Source organism: Gobius niger, assembly GCF_951799975.1.
Source record: "Gobius niger genome assembly, chromosome: 3".
NCBI lineage: Eukaryota > Metazoa > Chordata > Actinopteri > Gobiiformes > Gobiidae > Gobius > Gobius niger.
The window spans coordinates 30,657,609-30,679,626 of record NC_136854.1 but is presented as its reverse complement, the minus strand read 5'-3'; the positions used below and the strand labels follow the sequence as shown (position 1 = coordinate 30,679,626).

The 22,018-nt window shown below is 37.9% G+C and overlaps 3 protein-coding genes across 4 annotated transcripts; 2 read left to right on the top strand and 1 right to left on the bottom strand.

Annotated features, from left to right (window-relative positions):
- Positions 1 to 466: 466 nt before the first annotated feature.
- fbxo8 (F-box protein 8) lies at positions 467 to 8,776 on the bottom strand. Its single transcript, XM_079553477.1, has 8 exons — positions 8,570 to 8,776; positions 7,547 to 7,646; positions 7,064 to 7,141; positions 6,559 to 6,703; positions 5,748 to 5,874; positions 4,785 to 4,903; positions 4,156 to 4,352; positions 467 to 1,023 (listed from the first exon to the last, which is right to left on the bottom strand). Exons 2-8 carry the CDS (start codon positions 7,644 to 7,646, stop codon positions 836 to 838), a joined length of 954 nt encoding a protein of 317 aa, XP_079409603.1. The 5' UTR covers positions 8,570 to 8,776; the 3' UTR covers positions 467 to 835.
- A 560-nt stretch (positions 8,777 to 9,336) lies between these two features.
- Positions 9,337 to 12,398, top strand: cep44 (centrosomal protein 44). Its single transcript, XM_079553772.1, has 11 exons — positions 9,337 to 9,429; positions 9,765 to 9,912; positions 9,988 to 10,131; positions 10,327 to 10,401; positions 10,477 to 10,686; positions 10,942 to 11,070; positions 11,140 to 11,238; positions 11,423 to 11,497; positions 11,613 to 11,687; positions 12,132 to 12,169; positions 12,242 to 12,398. The coding sequence occupies exons 1-11, from the start codon at positions 9,338 to 9,340 to the stop codon at positions 12,294 to 12,296; spliced, it is 1,140 nt and encodes a 379-aa protein (XP_079409898.1). The 5' UTR covers position 9,337; the 3' UTR covers positions 12,297 to 12,398.
- Positions 12,399 to 12,942: 544 nt separating this feature from the next.
- Positions 12,943 to 20,312, top strand: dctd (dCMP deaminase). 2 transcript variants are annotated; one of them, XM_079554456.1, is made up of 6 exons: positions 12,943 to 13,057; positions 13,765 to 13,864; positions 15,335 to 15,470; positions 16,710 to 16,826; positions 18,695 to 18,792; positions 19,703 to 20,312. In XM_079554456.1, exons 1-6 carry the CDS (start codon positions 13,014 to 13,016, stop codon positions 19,778 to 19,780), a joined length of 573 nt encoding a protein of 190 aa, XP_079410582.1. In that variant the 5' UTR covers positions 12,943 to 13,013; the 3' UTR covers positions 19,781 to 20,312. The 2 variants fall into 2 exon arrangements, with proteins under 2 accessions (XP_079410582.1, XP_079410581.1); XM_079554455.1 differs by having other exon boundaries at positions 18,695 to 18,795; positions 19,706 to 20,312.
- The last annotated feature ends 1,706 nt before the right edge of the window (positions 20,313 to 22,018 follow it).

Genomic DNA, 22,018 nt, shown 5'->3' with positions numbered 1-22,018 from the left:
CAATTTAAGTTATAAAATGTGAAAATCCAATTCCAAAGTTTCCAAGAGGATTAAATAAAGCCCGGACAGTACATAATATATGGTTCAAATGTAGAGGACGAACATGAAGTCTAGAGGAACATGGCAGATAAGTGCAGAGTGCAGATCATGTGAATGTGCCACAGCAGTAGCAGTTCACGAAATAACAACATAATGTAATTGGGTATGCCGTCTGGGGAAGCCATTTTGAACACATTAAACATGAATGCAGCTGAATGGTTTGGAAAAGTGGTCCCCTTGCAGTCCTGTCGTTATTCTAGGGTGCGGGAGACAGAAAGTATAAAATAAAAACATTAAACAACTATCCCCTCCAGCCTTCAGTGCAGTGCAGAGCTTGTCTTCAGAAGAACCTCCTTCTTTGCAACAATCATGACATTGTTGGTGGCACAATCTTTCACAGTGAAGTGGTGATCTTGTCTTGCAAAGCTTCTTTTTTTTTTCTTTTACAATTCATTGCAATTTTTCCTACATAAATTAAATAACAAACTTCTGCAAACTTCTGTCCCGTTATGTCAGGAAAACGATTGGCCAGTTCCCATTTGTCAGTGCAGTGCGAAGATTGGGGCAAATCCCATTTCTCAAAACGTGTCTCCTTAAAACCTCAACTTTAAACTTATTTCTCTGTGTCCACTTTATAAAAAGTTAATGCGCAATTGTTGAACATGATCCTATCGTTAGAGATTGGACTAGTTCTTTCTACTGATAATAATCATGCCAGTGTTTTAGAGGAACAGAGGTTTTAAAGAAACTAGTTGTGAAGGAACGGGGCTTGTCCACCCTCGCGGGGAATGGGGGACTAGGCGGCCACGTGTCCGATCAGGTAGATGTTGTCGTACAGGTGTCCCACAAAGTCGTCGGAAACGTTGTGAGCGGCGCGGCGGGTGTTTCGGATGAACTCCCGTTTGGACATTTTGTTTTTGACGTGGGGGCTGGTCAGGTCGATGGACAGCAGGATGAGACTGTAGCACAGCACGTAAACTGCGTCTGCAAGATGACAGGGAACAAAGAAGTGAATTAACTGTCGGGTTACAGATGGCATTACAAAAATTGTGTATCTGTGTCTAAATAGATAGAATTATTCTAGCTGGAATTCAATCTAATAAGCAGATTTTTTTGTGTGCGATTTTGTGGTTGCCCAATTTTGGAAAAACTAGTTAGACTTCAGACCGAACAAGTCTTGCTTGCTTTTGAGCAAAGGAGGGACTTATTTTTTATGGACACAACATGACAGGTTTGTCTCTCTCTGCTTGCTGCACAGTAAAAGCTTTCCTCCATGTGCTGATTAAAGTGCATTTGTCCTTGTATTTAACCACGAGAGAGTAAAATGGTATAAAGTGGAAGGGCTCTGATCAATTGATGCCCATTGTCATGGGAATAGGTTTGGTGAACTGCTGATCACTGTTACGTGGCTGATGGTGCAGGTTTTGGAGTGAGAGCCTGTGAAAACGGACTAAACTAATGCTGAAGTAAAACCAGCTCAAACTAGAGCGGCCTCGGGTCGGCCCACAAGGTGCTCCAACATGTATGAAAACGACCCTTCAACCTGGCCCACAAAACATGACCAAAATGCATTGACCAATTGTTTTCACTGACATATTGAAAGGTAATACATAACTGCTGCTATTCGCTTTTTAGGTGTTAAGCGCAATTCCACCTTATTTTTAAGAAATGCCCCAAACAGGTTCAACCCCACTGGCGGGTTTGCAAGCCCAATGTGGCTCTTGCATCAAACCCATCATACCCCATACCTAAACATTTAAGAACATGTTAGTGGAGTTGTAGCAGGATTAATGCGTAGTCTTTTGCAGGATACATTAGAGTAAATAACTTAAAATCAATGTGTACCTTTCCAATATGGGTGTAACGATACATTGATTGTTCGATATATTGCGGGATGATACGATACCGATATCTTTCATTCCGCTATTGATACTTTTGACTGAGGTTTCTTGTTTATTTAAATTAAGTGATGCCACTGACGAACCCATAGATCAATAGACCCAGTGATCCAGGGATCATTTACTCATTTATTTAAGAGAAAGGGGTACAATGCACATGGAAACAAATGCAAAAAAAACTGCATGTTTCTTAAAAGTCGTGATGTATTGTAGGCTATCTTTGTGCAATATATTGATTATCGCAGTATTAGCACATCGTAAGGTTACCATTATCGTGAGCCATATATCATGTATCGAGTCTCGAGACACCCAGAGGTTCCCACCCATAACAATCCAACGTGCAAAATGCCATGTACAATCAACCTGCAATTTTAATCCAACAGTGATTAATCTTGATGTTCTAATAGTTACCATAAGATGCCACCAATAAAAAGAATCAGTTCATCAGGTTACTCTTCTGTCTACCCACAAACATGCAGTAAAGTATGTTCTCCTGACCAAATCCTGACTGTGGGTTCTCAGTTTCTGCCCTGCTGTCGCCCACTGGTGGACGAACTGGTCAAATCTAGATCATAGTATCACAGAAATAGGTTAAGTTGCCAGGTCTACAGAATTGGACGCCGTTTGGCCTGACATCACATTCACCATTAGGGCCGTAAAGGGACAGAAGTAGAAAGCGAAATCTAGACCCTGATCTCAGCTCTCAGACCCATTAAACTAATCCACTTAATCGCACAGTTAAGTCTGGAGAGTGTCTGTGTTCTCTGTGGTCTGCGGACAATACCAGAGCGCCGCGGTTTAGCTACATCAGGCTGAGAAGGACAGGACTAAAGCCAGGGATTACTTCAATAAAACCTGGGATTTAGGGGTCTTTATTTGTCTGATCCAGAGGGTAATGGAGCCACAAAGACAGACATCAACTTCAAGATCGGACAGAGCTCAGTCAGTGGTTTGGGCAGAGAATCAACAAAGCATGACATAGATTTCTTAAAACTATGATCACAGGAAGGCAGTGAGTGAGTGCTCGCCCTGCAGTAGGAGGGTTTAGAGTAGAACCATGCCTTTTCTAACAATATTTCAAGACTTAACAACAATAAATGGCCTTAAAATCCTACACATCATTCCAGCGCTTTCTTACCTTACATTTTACATTTTACAACTATGGCATGTTCATGTAAGGAAAACAAGTAATTGATCCCTCTTTTACATGGAAACAAAATAGGGCGTGAAGCCGTTTAGACAATGCGAAGACAATAGGCGCTAGCTTCAAGGAGTCTGGTGTATAGATTTTAAAGGCCACAAGAAGAAGGAATAGCATGCATTTAATCAAACAGGCATGACAACAGTGTTCAAAGCTTAAAGAGGCTGATTGAACATTTAATTATATTTACATTTTACTTTACTTTATTTTATTGGTTTCTTTGGTCGGGACAGTGCATGTTAATAAACACACATGGGTCCCCAACTCACACTCTCAAACACAATAATTTTATCTGCACTCTTGTATTCTATGTAACTGTGAAGCACTTTGAATTGCTTCGTGTATGAATTGCGCTTTACAAATAAACTTGCCTTAACCTATGATACAGCGCTGACAGTAAATAATAATAGAATGAATAAGAATAATAATGCATTGTCTTTATATGGCGCTTTTCTGGACACTCAAAGACGCTTTACATTGCATTACTCACTCACTCCATACTCAGTGGTGGTAAGCTATTATTGTAGCCACAGCTGCTCTGACTGACAGAAGCGAGGTGACCAGTCTGCGTCATCGGCCACTCCGAATACACACACACTACCACTCACTCTCACACAACATTCACCCGGGCTTCACCCCAAACGCCTGAATGAGAACAAAAGTGATTTCGAAATAGATTTAATAAAAAGTTCACAACATGCATAATATTATTGTGTTTAAAGATATACTTTGATATACTTGGCAGTTACATTTAGACAACAAACTACAAATCACATTATTAAAAGGGATATTTTGAAATCAATATTTTGGTGCAGTGCTATATAAAATATTAAACTAAGTCACATATAGTCTAGAATCCTGAATCATTTCTCAACAAAGCAGCCACTCCTCACTCCCCTGCACCTGCTCTGGCTTTTCAGCTCTTATATTTGCTATGTGCTTTATTCAGGTTGTTCCAAAGTCCAGCGTGTGGCGTTTGTAAAAGCCTGAATTAAACAGAATACGGGCGGGACTCACCGGGGCTGAGGCCGAGGTCGCGGACCAGCCCAGGGTTGCATGTGCAGAAGCGGTGGCTGAATTTGGTGATGAGCGTCTCCAGGTACTCCCCTCTCTCCTCAGGGGCGTGGATGTGTCTGAAGAAGTCCCTCAGTGCGTTGGGGAGAAACTGGTTACTGAAATTATGGAGCGTCACCAGCTCGTCCAGGACGTCCCGTCTGAGAAGAAAATTGAGACATTTGTGACTAGTATTTAATTCCTTAAATTTGTTTCTTTATACAGTAGTTATAAGGGTTTATACAGGGAGCAGCAAGTCACATTTAATGCTTTTAAATGCCATTTTAATAAACATTCTATCAAACATAAGAAGGAGGGAAAATGTTGATATTCAGCACAATTATTTAAATTACTTTTAAAGCTTTTAATTGCCCCACGGAGACTTTGATTTATGCTCGAGTCCATAGTGATAAGTGATCACAGAATATTTATAATTATACAGGAAGTGAAATGTTTTTACCTTAGTTGACCATCTTGTTGAATAAACTGTACTGGTAATTTTTTTCTTATTACTTAAACTAAACTAAAACATTCACAGACTTTAAATTCATTAAGTTTATTGTTTTGATTTTTGATGAAAAATGTGAACTGACCTCTCGTCCAGGTAAATCCGCAGCATCTTCCAGTGAAGTCTTCTGGTGTAAAAAATGAATTTGGCCAGCTCCGTGGGATGGTCCACCAGAATGCCTTTAGACAAGAAGTAGCTAATGCCCTGCACACAGAAACAGACAGGATTTATTTTTTAACGTTCAGTATGGTACATAAGCAGAATGTTATATTAAATAGTACGTACAGGAAATATAAGCCTAGAATAGAACATGTTCCCATACCGCATGCTGTGTTTATATTTTAATGTAATGTAATTATTGCTTAGTTTTCACACCAAAGTGAAGTGCCATAGGCGAGAATAGGGAGAATTCCATACATCAAGGATAGAAATAGGAGTTGTTCTTCGCCCCATGTAAACTGTACTGTTTCACTCACATAGTAATAAAAGCTATTTTAACCTGTCAGGTGTTTTTCACAATGTTGCAGAGCTGCTTTGAGGAATCCAATTATAAGTATGTGTCCTAACATGCAAACGTGTAACTGATTTTGCAAGGCAGAATCTGAAAATGACATTAATTTTTCTGTGTGTATTTAAAAATATGTATATAGACTTTATAATAACACTTAATAAAAACTACACCTTATTTACATTTTTATATTGCGGGTTACATTATTTTTTGTAGTTTTCCTTTGAAATAAAAACAACAAAATATATGCACAAATGCAAATTATGTTTCAATAGCCCCAGTCTCTCCCTAATCATGGACAGACAGGCACCAGGACAGAAGACATTATAAAGACAACACTGTTTGGTAAATTTGGCCGAGGGGCAAAAACTTTACCGGATTGAGCAAAATCAATGTGGTTTTTGGATTCAGCACATCCAAACAGTCCTAACTCATTGTATACTGATTCCTTTATGTTTTTTTTTTGTTCTTGTTTTTTTGAGTTTCTATGAATTGAACAGTTAATATGTTAATCATTATTTGCAGATAACATACACACACCTCTTGTGGGTTAGCGTTAAACGTCAGACAGCCTTCATCGAGCTGGAGGTATAGTCTCTTGTAGGAGAAACCCTGGGGTAGTGTTCTGTTGTAGATGGAGCAGTGGCCCCATGTGGATTTGCACAGTCTGTAAGCACAAAAACACCTCACTCATTACACTCATTAGTACTACACCATTTATTTGTCAGAACAAGCGAATCAGAAAGGAATTGAAAGCATGGTCCGTTGCAGTCTCCTCTAAAAACTCACAGAATCGTGTGCCAAAAACAAATCATTTGCAAAACATATGCAAATCTGGGTTCACTTGTTCGTACTGTGCTCCTTCACTTTATAATTTAGGACAATAGATGCAGTCAGTAATACACAGATGGACACAGATGTAACTAAATTAGACCAATGATTAAAGCTATCATCTTTGATATTTCTTTTTCCAATAGGAGCAAGTTCTTAGTTTAAACTGATGATCGAAACTAGTAAGAAGGTAAACAAACCTTCTGTCTTACTAAAAGACTTTAATCAGTGTTAATCTTAGAATTGCATAATATTATTGGCTGGAAAATATATCAACAATGTATCATAAGTGCAATATTAGGTGACACAATAAATATCCACATTGCAATTGTTTTCGTCCTGACTAAAGGCCGAGTACCTGATTTTCTTTTGGTTTACAAGCAATGAAATGGTGAGCGAGTAAATTAAATTGTTCGTTGTGTCCAAACTCATCCTAACTTTCCTCAGACATTCCTTCCAAAATCACGATATATTGTTGTATAGTTGCAATGAATCAGAGTAATAGTACAAAGAGCCTCACCCCTGCCACAGATACTCGTCGTTGCCCAGCTCCTGCCACACGCAGCTGGCAAGGCACACGTCTGTGGCGTTTAGGTACGACAGGATGGTGATGCCCAGCTCCGGAGGAAGCATCTCCAGGTCAATGCAGCCATTCTGTGCCTTACCTGCCAGGAAATGGGATGACACCAGTTATTTAGAGCATGTTAAATAACAGCATGGAGTACATAGTTGACATAGTTCACATCGCTGCAGTGGCTACGTTCAAGTTTTGTTATTCAGACACACTTCATCACTCAGCCATGTAGTCTGTCAATTCAACTTCTATCTTAAGATGTCTTGATCGTATCAGAGTTTGCAAGTTGTAGTTTGAGGACATTTTCTCGTCATCAATTTCTCTCTTCCGAGTGCCTGGAATGTGCTTATGTCCCTTCTTCTAGTTGGGGACTAGAACCAGTATTTCAGTTTAATTCATAAAGTAAGTGGTTTAAAGAAATAGTTAGATGGATTGTTAACTTTTTTCTGACCTCTGCGTGACCTCAGCAGATGATAGATATCTGGGCCGTAGCAGTGCTGAGGACCTCTCCTCTGGCCTCCGTCTCTTCCTGCAAAAAAAAGCATTTGGCTTATATTCAATATTCTAAAAACTAACACTGAATAGCTGCAGAATAGTTAAGTCGTGAACTTCAATTAATTTTAAGGAAACACAAGTGAGTCCCAGAACACAGTTTGTTCATCCTAAATAACCCAAATCATATTTGAATAACTAAATAGATAATAATAAAATATGAAACACCCTGTGTGATTCAGTACATGTGGGTCAACAATCTGGTGCCCCTAAACTACTTTGAATCCATCTGAAGTTGTCCATGCCCCTACAATGTTCGATGACTCGTCTGCTATTCAGTGAGAAAGGTTTAAATTGCATTATCGCACACAGAAGACATAACGGCATTGGGATAGTAGAGACGTACACATTTGAGCAACATCAGTGTAAAGTGCATTATTACCATGCTCACTCCTTCCTCCTTCATCGTCCAGGTGGTCCTCGAGCTCTTCCTGAAGATGCTGGTGTTGTCTGGGAGGCAGTCTCCAAAGTCCCTGACCCATCTACACCAGGATGAACAGTAAATGTCAGATTATATACAGTAGATATAAATGGAAAACAAAGAATGACAATAATAGAATAGTCTTGCAGGGAAAAAGCACAACGAGTTTAAGTCATATGAAATCTGTAAAAATACTAATTGCTAAGTGTATTTCTATTATGTCATTACGCATTAACTAAATTACAAATGTACCACTATTCTTTTAAATCACTATTCTATTTTATCTCTTCATGTTCCTTTAGATTAATTTAGCTCAATCTAATGGAATTTAACTACATGACAGAAATGAAATAAAAAATTAAAAAAAGTGAAATTGTAGCTCATTGAACTAACATTTGTGACACAAGTCCAGGCAGATTTTGGAGGCGCAGAAACTTGATCATTGGTGATGACAGGTCCTGCCATTTGTAAATGAATTGCTCTGACAGACACAACAACCCACTGATGACCGAAACTATTCTCGATGCAGCGATCAAAGGGGACTCTGCTGGAGAAAACGTGAAAGGTGGGCTCTAATGGCGAAGCCTATTGTAATCCTGTAGCTACAACTTGCATAAAGTAGCCAATCCTTTTTTAGACCGTGTCCTTTCCCCGTGTTAGCGTCAGCTGGGTTGCATAAACAAATCCATTGCCTTGTTGTAAACACCGACGCTGGAAGTTCCAACATCATGGTAGATTGGCCACAAGACCCGCCTTTTCATTAAATACCATTGGTTCACTCGTGTCTAATGCAATGAAATGTACGCGCCATTGGTTAGCACATCTATCACTCTTTCTATATTGTGACAAATCCCACAGTTAGCACACCGAGCTACTTTTAGGTCCAAAAGATTACATCGGATACAAATACTTCTATGAACAAAGTCTGTACAAAAGCTACGGCCTATTTTACTAAAACATGATCAGTGACAGTAGCCTACTCACCTGAGTGAAACGATTCCTCTGGAACTGCACGTAAGGACAACCAAAAAGCGACTTCTTTCTCGCGAATGATAATGTGCGTACATCAGAGTAATAACGGATTAAAAAGCAAAAGGAAATAAGCTTAAAGTCCAGGCAGAAGCTTCATTTCGCTGCCTTTAAAGTGAGCGATCGCTCATTTGTTTTCCTTCTGCGCCCCCTGTCACTGAAGGCCCCGCCCCTTCTCCCGCTTCCTGTCTGACGTCCAAAAAAATTGAAAGACAATTATGAAATAAAAGTACATTAATACTTTAATAAAACGTATTAAATAATGAAAACAATAATATATAATTCTTAATATATATATATATAAATATACTTCAAGCATCTCTAAAGTTTGACGTACTTTCCGTTGAACGTCACGACGGGGTTGCCAGATTGGAGGAAGACAATTCCATAACACATTATAAACTGGTAGACTAGTGTGCTGGCAACATACTCACAGCGGCACAAACAAAAAGTATACGCGGAAATCGCTCGAGTGAAGGTACCATTTCAAGCAACTAACTTGGTCATGTTAAGGACATTTTAACTGACCAATCTTTATAAACAAAGCGTTAATTCACATGCATTTTGTCAACTGTGCACATTCCTGGTTGTTGGATGTTTTTGTGTTTAAGCGGTAACCAAGGACGTCCTCTGTTGTTAGCATGATAATGTCGATGTATATTTGTTTATATATACCACGTTACTATCATTGCTTGCTTGTGTTTTAGCAATATTTCAACAAAGATGCTTCCGACTGGAGATGTCAAAGGTGGCCTTCGAAAACTGGAATCTTTAATTCGTACGATAAAATACACAGGATCTGTCAACTACAATGGGTGAGTGAGTGAGTGGTGGTTCACTTGTTTCATGGTTCAAAGTCCAGTTGATGGGTGCGTTTCATTGGCTGCTAAACGTGATTGCACATTTCAAACTGGATGCAATATAGAACATTAGCTATATTGATATCGTAACACAAATCGCTGGCCTATTACTTGTGGATCATTCCGACAAATCGGTGCCTTTTCAGCTTCTTCTCACGTAGATCTTACGAGTCATTGTGCCAATAACTGACCGTATTTAAACACACCTTTTATGTGTGTTTCCATCAAGATCTAAAAACCACTGTGGGCAATGGCATTAGTTTACATCTCCCTTCCTTTTTTTCTACCAGTCTTTCAAATGGAGACCCTGCTGCTTTTCTACCCATCATGAGCTACACTCTCACCTCATTTTCCCCAGTCGTGGCTGAGCAGTTGGTGACATCTGGATTTGAACTGTCTGGAAAAACAGATCTAAGATTCGTAGAGACAGTTTATAAGGTGACCTATCACAATTTCCCCTTTCAATAATGATTTGGATCATCTTGAATTGAACATGTTGTTTCATACATTCAGGTGTTGCGAGACGTTTTCCAATACAAGCCAGTATTAACCAAAGAGCAGTTCCTCCAGTGGGGATTCTCTCAAAGGAAGATTTCTGTTGTCTGTGATATAATCAGTCTTGTGCTGCAGAGACACAATCAACACACGAAATCTAGGGTAAGGCCACACTTTGAGCAGAATCTTTGAAAAGGCTTAATACATAAGGCTAACATAAGGCTTGCTTAAAGTAAACACAGTTACTGCATATGGGACACGAAGACCTGTTGCCCCAAACTCGATTCGACTTTAATTTGCCATAAATATGTTTGCATTTTGTATTACTCTCACATTTTTAAATGTTTTTTTGAACAGCCCAAATCCAGATTTCCTGCTTCACGTAAGAACGTCAAAGTGGAAGCTATATCCTTCGCTGATCTAGAAACTGCTGTAAGTATAAAATGTTTTTAGCCTAGTTATTATTAGTTATGTTATCATAATGACATGCTTGTGCTTGTGTTGTAGATTCCTGCGAAGCCAATTGTTGTGAACCACTTAGAAAATCCATCATTGATTCCCATGACTTTCTCCCATAAGGAAACATTACCTCCCTCTAATGTTGTGAGTCATTCAGTCCAAGTCGAACGATTCTCTTCTCAGTCTCCTGAACATGGTGTTGTAGAGGTGAGAGGGGCAGAAGAAGAAGAGGAGGATGCTGCTGCTATCAAACAATGTGTACGTTCAGCGCAACTTGTATGAGCGTTATAAATGTCTTATCAGTTTCACCATAGCAAATTATTGTTTACTCGTAATTTAAAATATATAACTATTTAAAAAGCTTTTTTGATCTTAGCGTTTTTTGGCAACCTGCAGCTCTGTAAATAACTCTTACCATCATACATAAAAACATTTGACATTTATCAAAGCAATTATTGTTTTAGATTGTCAATACCTTGTTGCGCTAAGTTGCATTTCTGTGCCTGTTTTCAGTGTGCGGAGTTGCAGGGGCGGCTGTCAGCACTTGAATCCCGAATAGAAGGTCTTGTCACTGGGCTGGGCCGAATCAGCGTCCTGGAGAAACGCCTGGAAGAGATTCAAAGTTTGACCAACAAAGACAAAGTTGGTAGATTTCCTTCTCTGCCTGCTTATCCTTTAAATCAGAGTTTTGAATTCAGTGCCTCATTTCAGATTGAGGGGCCGATGATTACTGTTTCCAGAGAGACATGGGAGAATCTGCTCAGTCGTGTTTTACTTTTGGAAACTAAACTGGAGCTAAACAGCGCCAAGGTAACCGAGTAGAACTATGCATATCGCACATAACATTTCTAACACCTATGACTTGAATAATATGCAGCTCAATATGCACCAGTCGAAAATGCAATTGACCTCTGAATAGCAAGTTGTAAGACATTTTTTGTCTCATAATGTTTTGTTGTTTAATCTACTTTCCTTCTTATCTTTTGGCTTTTAGGAAAACATCCCACCACAAAGCCCTTCATCACCATCATCTTCTTATGTCCCGAGTTCTTACTTTGAAGCACAACAGGTTAGATAGAGCTGATTATTTTTTAGCTGTGCATATGTTCAACAATATTTTCTATACATTGATGATATGTCAGTTGAACCGCCTGAATTACAAGTATGTTGTGTGTAATGTGAAGCAGCCCCGTGTCAAGGACCCCACCCCAAAGGAGAATGGGAGAGAAATACTAACTTCGCCTGAACCAGACAATCAAGTAAGTGCTGTTTAAAAAAAATAAATAAATAAATAATCAGATGTATATTTACTCTTGATAAACTCAACAAAAAGAAAAAGAAACTGCATCATTTTAGTATCGTTGTTCTCTTTTACAAAATGCCTTCATTGTTGCTATTATTCATTAACATCAATGACTTATTTGTATCATAAACTGTGTGCCTTGTTCGCTCGTACGTTCTGGTGCTCACTGACAGTCTACTGTCAATGCTGGTACTATACAAAGACTATTTCAGTTTGGGATTGATTTAGAATGGTGTTTATGTAGGTTATGTATCATTTTGTCATGCTTGCTGATTGGTCTGTCCAAAAGAATAAATACTTTTAAAAAGTATGTGTATTAAAATATGTAGCCTTAGCTGTGTGTTCCCCTATTCCTTTTACCGCTGCTTCAAGTCGATTTTCTTCTAAAATTTACTTCCAGGATGATCTTAAAGAAAGACTGGAGAGGATCACCAACATGTAAGTTGTTTGATACACCATCTACATGATTTTAAATATATAATTTATATTGTTTATATGTTTGTGTTTAAGGCTGAAGAGCACCTCCAGTCTACTGAAGAGCACTGAAAACTCTACAACAGCCTGATGTTAAATGGTTTATGTTTATGTATAGTCACACCTGTCTTGGACACTAAAATAATTTAAAGAGTGTTTTTTTTAATGTGTTGAATAGATGCAAAAATGCAACAGTTCAAGCCTGATGTTTGTTTTGACTCACTTTACTATTACCAATAGAACAAATAATTATGACATATTCAAATTCAAAGATTTTGTTTGTCGATTCATTTCACAATAAATCGAAATAGTGAATTCTCTCATCCTTGTTGTGGAGTGGGGGATGGGGAGTAAGGGGTGGGGGGGGAGCAAGGGTGGTAGTTCAGCTTCCTGATAGCCTGGTGTATGAAACTGTTCTTCATTGAAATAAAAAGAATAATGATTGAATCTTCCTGTGAATAATTAAAAAAAAAACATATGTTTTTTATGCACACAATTTGCAAAAACAAAAAAACAAGCACGCAAAAGGAGTGTAGGCGTTAGCCTGATAAACCACACCCACCTTCTTTCTGCACGAAAGTCCCTGCATGGAATGGACAGGGAAGAGTATGGCAGAGCCAGGCAATGTAGGCGTGGTGTAAGACCATACGCAGGGCTGAAATCACCCGAGAGAACGCGGGAAAACACTTCCTGTTTGAGCTGCGCGTGTGATCAGTGCTGGTTCTGTGCGGCTGTGTCTTCACTTCAGCCTCCAAGGTTTTGATAGAAGCTTTTAAAATATATTTTATATACACATAAAATACAAGTTATGGACACGGATAATCAGCAACCAAACCTCTGTCTTCTCAACGGGTAAGCTCAATAATGGTGTCATTATACATTAAACTGTTCATTGCCTACATTTGAGTTCTGTGTGGAATAATTTTGTCTCTTAAAAAGTGTCATAATTTACTTCGAACTTGCTGGTTGGTTTCGGTCAGAGCATTTTGTGCGGTATGACATCTATGTTTGTTAGAGCTTGTGTTATGTTAGTATATTTACTTCAATGTGTAAGTTAACACGCTAACAACAGTGTAGCTGTGTAGTATCACTGCACTTCAACGCTTTAAATGCTGTGAAATCACCTCAGCTATTGCCAAATCTTTGACTATTCCTTTATTTTCGACATGTCCTACTAAAGTCATAATGCGTCTGTTTCTTTGCATGTTCAGCACATTATGCAATTCAATGCAATTAAAATGATTGACATACATTTTGTAATAATAGAAAAAAAAACGAAAGACTTGTGATTGGGTGACATCTAGCGGCGACATTATGTAAGAGCAGCATTTATTTGCCTAAAACGTTCATTTATTCTGTTGGATTTCTGTGAGTGTTTTCTCGATCAAGTTGTCTTTCGAGTTGCGTAGTTACATATTTATGAGCAATACATCAAAAACGAATCAATCCACAGCCCTGGAGAGCAAATGCAAAGTAATCTCACAAATGTAGAGAGCTATTACTTCAGTGTGCTTTTCCCTCTTATTTATTGACCCTTTTGTCAATGTCTGTTTCTATAGCAACAGCACCAGGAAAAGGCAGGACTTCCTGGAGTGGCCCGAGTATTTTATGGCCGTGGCGTTTCTTTCGGCCCAAAGGAGCAAAGATCCAAATTCACAGGTGACCAATAAACCTCTTTAACTGCACTGTTGGGAATAACATGTTACCGGGAAACACGTCAAATACTGAAACTAGATCTATGACAAACATGCAGAGTAGTAACATTTATATGTCCTAGACTTTATTGGAAATGTATCCCCGCTACTCTCAACAAAAAGGCGCTCCATCAAAGGGAGTAGTTGGGTTTAAAACGTTGCAGGTTTGTGTCTCAGCGGGGAGTTTGTGACACTGGCCAGGACTCTGAAACGCACAGTGTGGGTTCTGATTTTTGGGAACATCCTGTGGAGCTGTGGGAGAGCAGAGAGGTGCCGAGGGCTAGAATTAAAGACGTCCACGTGAAGCGGCTTTACTATTACATTTAGAGAGTGTAAAGGAGAGGCTCGGAAAATAACTGGTGGGCTTAAGAAATAGTCACAGATCTCTATATATTGCTATGTTCTTATGTTGTAGTCTTCTGCAAATCTACACAAGAGGCTGTAACTTTCTCATGGGCGTTGAATGTCATTTACCACAGAAATGAACTTCTGTGAATGTAATAAAAATAGGGCCGGGGTTTAGTGCAATAAAAAATATGAATCGAAATTAATCACACTTAACTTTCGACACTTCAATTTCTTTTTTTCCCTGCAGTCGTTGCTTAGGCACAAACAACACGTAAAGCCAAAAACAATTTGACTTTTAAACTTGTTTATTCACACAGTTAAACCCCGACATAAACCTTTTTAAAAAGATAATTTTCCATAGTGTTTGAAATGTTTACACAGGCCTCACATCTCCACTTCAGATGAGTTCAAATGCAGGAAAATACAAAGAAGCATCGAAAATATAACTCTAAAAAATAAATACAACTCCTAAATAAATTATGCTTAAATGCAATTAATTGCGATTAATTAATTACAAAGACCATAATTAACTTGAGTCCCACCACTAGATAAAAACAAAAGATGATGATGATGATTGTTTCACTGAAATTGTAGTTTTCACTCCCAAAACAGAGGTGGGTAATACTCAGTTGTACTTGTAACTTTTTGAAGCAACTGTACTTGTGAGAGTAATTATATCATTCAGTACTTTTTACTTCTGCTTGAGTAATATTCTTTACTCTTAGTACTTGAATTAAAAAGAGTTGCTGCTGTGAGTACATTTTAATAAAGCTTCATGTCGACCTAAAATATACGTTGTTTGTGTTTTCGTGACCCTTCTTTCTTCAGAATTGTATTTATTAAAATACATTTTGAATGGTATTTTCTTTGGAAATATTAGGATTTTCACTATATTACAAGTTTTGTCTCTCACAATTTATGTCACAACTGAAACATACTTTTTTTTAGTAAAATGAAAGGTAACATTACTCTTACTTGAGTAAATATTTGGGCTTCTCTTCCCTCCTCTGCTCCTCTAAGGTTGACAAATATGTCGCTCCCTCAATTGCTCAGTGTTTTTATTGTGTGTTTTCAAACCTGTGTGCAGGTGGGTGCGTGCATCGTGAACCCGGAGAATAAGATCGTGGGTATCGGGTACAATGGGATGCCCAACGGCTGCAATGACGACCTCCTGCCCTGGTCTCGAAGTGCAGACGACCAACTGGACACGAAGTACCCTTATGGTGAGCGGCGTCATAGGAAACATTTCCTAATAATAAAATGAAGCATATTTTGTAATAATATTAGTTTGATTAATTTAATTTATGAGGCACTAAACAATACACACAGACCACATCATACTTTATTTACAACCTTATTAAAATTGAAACCAGAATGTAGTGGTTGTTGTTTTTAATATATTCCAAAAGGTAAAATCAAGCTCTGAGATTATGATTTATTTTTATTTGCTTCTCTAACTCCTTAAAATTTGCCTTTTAACTTTTAGAAATACCTGGTTTATAATTAACGATCACAGTAATTAGTGGTCCATGAAACTGAAACAGGCTTAGATTTCAGTCCCATCCCCTACTCTGAAATAAATGTGTGGAGAAGTGGTGGCGTTTTCAATCCTTCAAGTGCCTTTTTTGTGAGTCGGAAATGGCTTGCGTTTTTCAACCTTTAAAATATGATATGGTTCAATATTTGTGGGATATTGGGATATTTCCTTCCTCCTTGTGAAACCGTTTATATACATTTTGAAAATATCTATTATCAAATATAATTGCTATCTTGTGCAGCACTTTTTTCCAGTACATGCTGTTTCACATGTGTCCTCTAGAGGGAGACAAGAGCTCATTAATGACATAATCACCTTTACTTAAATGTTAATTTTATGCTCTTGTATCTAAACATATAAAGTATATATTTTCAATTGTTGAAATAGGGAGCCATCTTCTGTATTTTATATTGAAGAACAGGGCTAAATTAATTTGTCACCATTTTTCACAATGCTCAACATGCAGAGGGCACTTTAGATATTGAACATTTAGGAGGAGGAATGTTGTTGATTGGGCAAAAGAGTAACACAGTGTTTCATTGTGAACTTCAGAGTTGGCCCAATAGGCTCAAAACAAGCAGGAGAATATATAAGTATAACGGGAGCCTTTAGTATATCATAAACATTGAACAGTAACTATGTAGTGCAGGAAAGAACAACTTGAATATTAACCTCTGATTGAATTGAGCACATTTTCTCCAGTTTGGCTTTACCCAAATATAAAATATAAAAGATTAAAAGAAAAAAAAGAAAGCATCAAAATAGCAACAAAAATGAGGATGAAAACACAACAAAAGAGAGACAAAAATGTGCCGGAAAAGCAACAAAAACTGACGAAAACATAGCAAAAACATGCCAAAAAAAGCAATGGAAAAGCAACAAAAAAAGAGGTTAAATAAAGGATATAACTGTGTCTGTCCCACAGTGTGCCACGCCGAGCTGAACGCCATCATGAACAAGAACAGCGCCGATGTGAAGGGCTGCACCATGTACGTAGCTCTGTTCCCTTGCAACGAGTGTGCCAAGCTCATCATCCAGGCAGGTGGGTCGAAACCTACGGCCTTTTGGCATTTTACAGACTTCTATGAGATTAACAAGGAGTGTTTGTTGTAATGAAAAGACAGATGGATGACTGGAAAGGTTCAATTGATGGGGATTTTAGTCATGTATTAGTTTGTGCTCAGTTCATGTCAAAGCTTTATTGTCTGGAATTATATCCAAAAATATCCTAACAGAGGAATACTGGCTCCTCCAGCCCCCGTCTGAGAGGGTGACACCAGCTCCTTCTCATCTCTGAAAACAGCCTATATTCCCCCCGTTCTCCTGTGCTGCTGACTCCTCTGGCAGTCTGCACATTGCGTACTCCACATACTGTATCTGTGCATTAGCATTTAGTATAATGAGAACCACAATGGACATCAATAACGCCACGACTCAAAACTTTGGGAAAGTCTCGGAGTAAGCACTTTCTCTTTTTTAGCTGCAGCTGTCGCCTCACTGACTACGAGTTAAAAAAAACAAACTTTCCCTCGAAAAATGTGCAGATAAACACAAATTGCATCTGCTTTCTGGGACTGATCTAGTATTAATATAACTAGAGTTGGACAAACAAAAATGGACCAATATTGGGTATTTTACTCTTTCGGCCGAAATATGTTTATTACCGTAATACAGGCCTGGAGACATTTGAACAGTCAATACAGTGTTCAGAGCATTGATAGTAAATATTTGTGAGGCATTCTGTATGTGAATGCCGAATGAACTACTCTCTATAATTCTCCATCAATAAAAAGAGATGGACACTTATGTTTTTTTTTTTTTTTTTTTTTAAATAAGCTCCCAATGAAGTACCTACTACTCAGCATAGTGCATATCTATGAAGGTTAATTTGTGTTTTTATTATCAAAGTGTTTTTATACACTGAATTCATGTAACAGAATTTTTTGCAGTCAGTTTCCTTGTAGCGACAACTGTCTCACCTTTGGTCGCTTCTGGGTGCCGGGGGATCCAGGTATAACGCGCTTGATCCGAACACGATATCCAGGCTAACTTTCATGTTTTGGAGGCAGCGGCCATGGATTGAGGTGCGCGACGGCCCAAGATAAGGGTTTGGACAGATTGGACATGGATATTACATGTGGTAGAGGTAGTCTAAGGGCCCTAATGGGAAGCGGTAAAAACCGTGCGACCTCCCGTCACCCAAACACCCCATCCACTGGCACCTGGGTATCCATATAGACTTGCCTCCATCCTGCCCCCAAGTGGTAGAATGCAATGTAGGTCAACTACGTCTAATGTAAACAAACGCTTGCAGGGTAGATGAACCATAATGGCTCCTACATTCCTCTTTGACTGCACTCTGCGAGCTCACAATTTGATTGGTTGTCCGTCATTGCTGGGAGCTTACAATCTGATTGGCTGTCCATCAGCTGTTTTTGGCAGAATTGTTTTTCCAGCAGTGAAAAAAATACACACATATTTTTTTTTCACTGGATTTTTTTTTTTTTTTTTCAGCAAAAAAAATTACACTGAATTTTTTTCAATATGGTGGTGAAATGCAGATGCAAACAATTCAGCTACATAAATTCAGTGTATAAAAACACTTTAATAAAAACACAAATTAACATGCATATCTGCATCGGCCAATCAAAATCCACAAAAATCAGCATCAAGAACATTGTTTATTTGCAACAAAAAACACTTTAAACTATCTAATACTAACAAAACAGATACACTAAAAAGTGAGGAATGGAGTGAGCCGTCAGAATGCAGCATTACTCAATCACAAATGAATGAAACAAAACAAGTTTGTGTGAATGACCTATGATTAAGAACTCAAACATTCCGTTAAACAAACAAACATTATACACAGGCCCATTAATGATAATAACTTGCTTTGTCTTTGTCCAGGCATTAAGGAAGTCGTATATTTATCGGATAAGTATCACGACACACCCGGCATGACGGCGTCGAGGAGGCTGCTCAGCATGGCAGGAGTCCAGTACAGGGGAGTTAAGACACAAAGTCCTCCAGCAGCAGCTTGTTCAGTTAATCGTGATGTGGCACTTTTACAAGTGGCTCAAGTCTGATTCAATACTGGATACTTTTATGTACTTTATTGGAAATGTACATATTTCTTTAACTGGAGTAATGTAATTCCAACAAAAGTATTCAAACCTCCACAACCACAAGGAACTCAAGATTTATAAGCTTTTGCCACAACTGAAAACTAAGAGAATAATATAATTTGAAATCACCAGTACCTAAACCTTTATACCCGTCTAATTCGGTCTACTTTTTTTTAATCTATTTTCCCCCAATTTCCTGGCATAGTGTGCCATTTTGTTGACCAGCCCAATAGATTTAGGAAATGGATTATATAAATGTACAACATGACAATTTGAGCACTTATTAGGTAAAGCTTTACGCACTTTAACACAGCACTTCCTGGAGAAGAAAGGGGTGGACCAGAGTGCTTTGAGCTCCTGAGAAGGAGACTGGCTCAATATGCACATTTGAAAATATTTGGGGAAATAATTATACAAAGTCATTCATGAATTCAATTACATACATTCATGCCAGCATGAATTTTCTTGCATTCAACTTGCATTTTCTTATTAAATTAATTTGGGGTAAAATATTGCAATTTGTTGTACTGAAAAATCATAACTTTAATACTTGCACTGGAATATATTGCATCGCAATACGTATCGGGCCCACTGTATCGTGATTACGTATTGGATCGCGCTAAATTGTATCGGGCCAATCCTACAAAACGCAAACATGGTGTCGGTTTGCTGATAGTTTAGGTTCTCAACGATACCGATACCTGTTAAATGCAGCTATTGGTGCAACAGTTTCCTGAATAATTACTTCCCTTGATTTGTGTTCTATTTTTCATTGTTTTGGTTTTATAGGCAGTTCGAGCCCAAGAGGACCGAGATTGTCATTGATTTCAATTCCATTAACCTCACTGGGTCACACAGCAGCCAGTGAGAACGCTTCACTTTCGGCCGCCTCAGACGGGAGTGGGGGTGGAGATGGAGCCTGAATCCACTGAACAGGACTTTGATATCCTCCTTTTCAGCGTGCGTCTTCTGCCCCCCGCCTCGTCCAAAGGAAAACTCAAGGATACCTCGACTTTGGCGTCTTTTGATGTTTTGATTAACCTTCTACAACATTCTGGAAAGTGTAATTTGGTGTTTGGCCCTTTGTTGGAAGGACCTTGTTCGCTGCTTTACTGATTATTCTTTTTTCCTTGTAAAGTGAAAAATCTCCTTTGGGCTTTGGACCATGTAAGAACTGTGAATGACTTGAGTTTTCACATCTGTAGTGCAGGAGAACGTAAAATTCACTTTGCTTTTAAATCAATACCATTGTGATCTGATTTTTAAATATTAGGATTTTAAATGGGGGTTAGTGGTTTGTTTTGAAAAGAAACTCCCAGTGAATTTACTGTTATTACATTTTTTAAATTTGATTCTTCTGGGTCACAGCTTTTTATTTTTATTTTATTCTTGATGGTTACAGTGAGTGCATAGTGTGCTGTGTTTTTGTGAGTTTAAACATTTGCAGTTTTGGTTAGTTGTAAGTATACATATATTGGACATACTTTAGCGATTGAAAACTATCAGACCAGTCAGAACTACATGGACCGTAATTGTTTGCTACAAACTTTAAAAAGTAAAAAATCTAAATATTGTTTGTTGATGCAGATGGCAAAGATTTGTCAGTTTGAGTTGCTGCTTATTTATTTTGTGTAAAGATGAATAATCCATGATTGTGTTGTCCTGTGTAGGATTTCCTTAAAAGCTGTGATGTCAATAAATTGCTGGACACACAACAGTTTTTGTTTTAATTATTTATTTGTATAGACCCGTTGCTGACCGATAAAGTTCCTCCTCTTTTTAAAACCATAAGTTAGTTATTTTATTTTATTCAGTCACTATGAACATTTAGATTTTAGGTCACATGTTTTCCTTAGATCTTAAACATTATACAATAAGAAAAACATGTACATTAATAATTTAAGTGCTAAATGCTTCTTGTAAATGACGCTCCTTTTTGCAGTCATGCGATTGTCATCTATACCAGTTGGACCAGTTGCCAGTTATTAGTTTTTCTTAATTGCTTTAACAAACCTTTTGAAACCTGGTCCTAATTTCTCTTTTGATTCAAATATTTATCTCGATAGTTTTCACTCTGTTGTCAAATATTTCACACATTTTTCATTACATTTATTCAAGTACATTTGCTTTAGTAGATTTTGAAGAAATTGTACTTCTTAGAGTAGTTATATCATACAGTACTTTGCACTTCTACTTGAGTAAAATTATATTGACGTATCTGTACTCTTGAGTACAAATGACTTTTTTCACTGTAAGTAAATCTTTAAATAGCAAATGCCTCATTTTCAACTATAAAACCCAATTTATGGTGTCATTGAAAAATAAATCTGACTTTTTTTGCTAAAACAATTACTCAGTACTCAACAGTATTCGAGTAACATTTTCTCTAAGTACTTTTTTAAGTATTGTTATTAAATATTTTGCCTACTCTGGTGAATGGATTCTTGTATCATTGTTTTCACACATAAATAATAATAATGGCATTAACAATACATTGATATATCAATCATATATCAATCACAGACTGCCCCAGGTCCCACTGATATTAAACTTGAGCTGAAACGAGGGCAGGGGCTTATGTAACAAAAGGGATGCTTTTCTTGTACAATATTTATATATGTATTTTAATTTGAGCTGATTTGTTAAACATGAAAGATTCAGACCAGTTCTCTGTGAAATGGAGAACTGAGATGCTGTTATCCTGTTTTGTTTAATATGTTTTTTTTTAATGTTTTACCACCGTGAAGCACTTTGACATCGAATCTGTGAAAAGTGCTATAACGTTTACTTAATATGAAGGGTGAGGTTTCTAATAGGGATATAACTAGATTTGGCAATGTTATTAATTCGTTAACTACTTATTTATTTATTTTTTACTTTTTACTTGAGTACACATTTTCTGTACTCTTTCCACCACTGCCTACATCACAGGTACACACTTGTGGTGTAAGCAGTCTGTTGTTTGACATGTTTATTTCTTTTTCTTTTTACTGTAGCGTTAAGACAACAATAGACATTATCGGTTGCTTCAGTTTGTTACGGTCATCTTTTCACATGGCTAATACTGCATATAGTTTGAACTAATAATTATTTAGCTTCTTTGCTG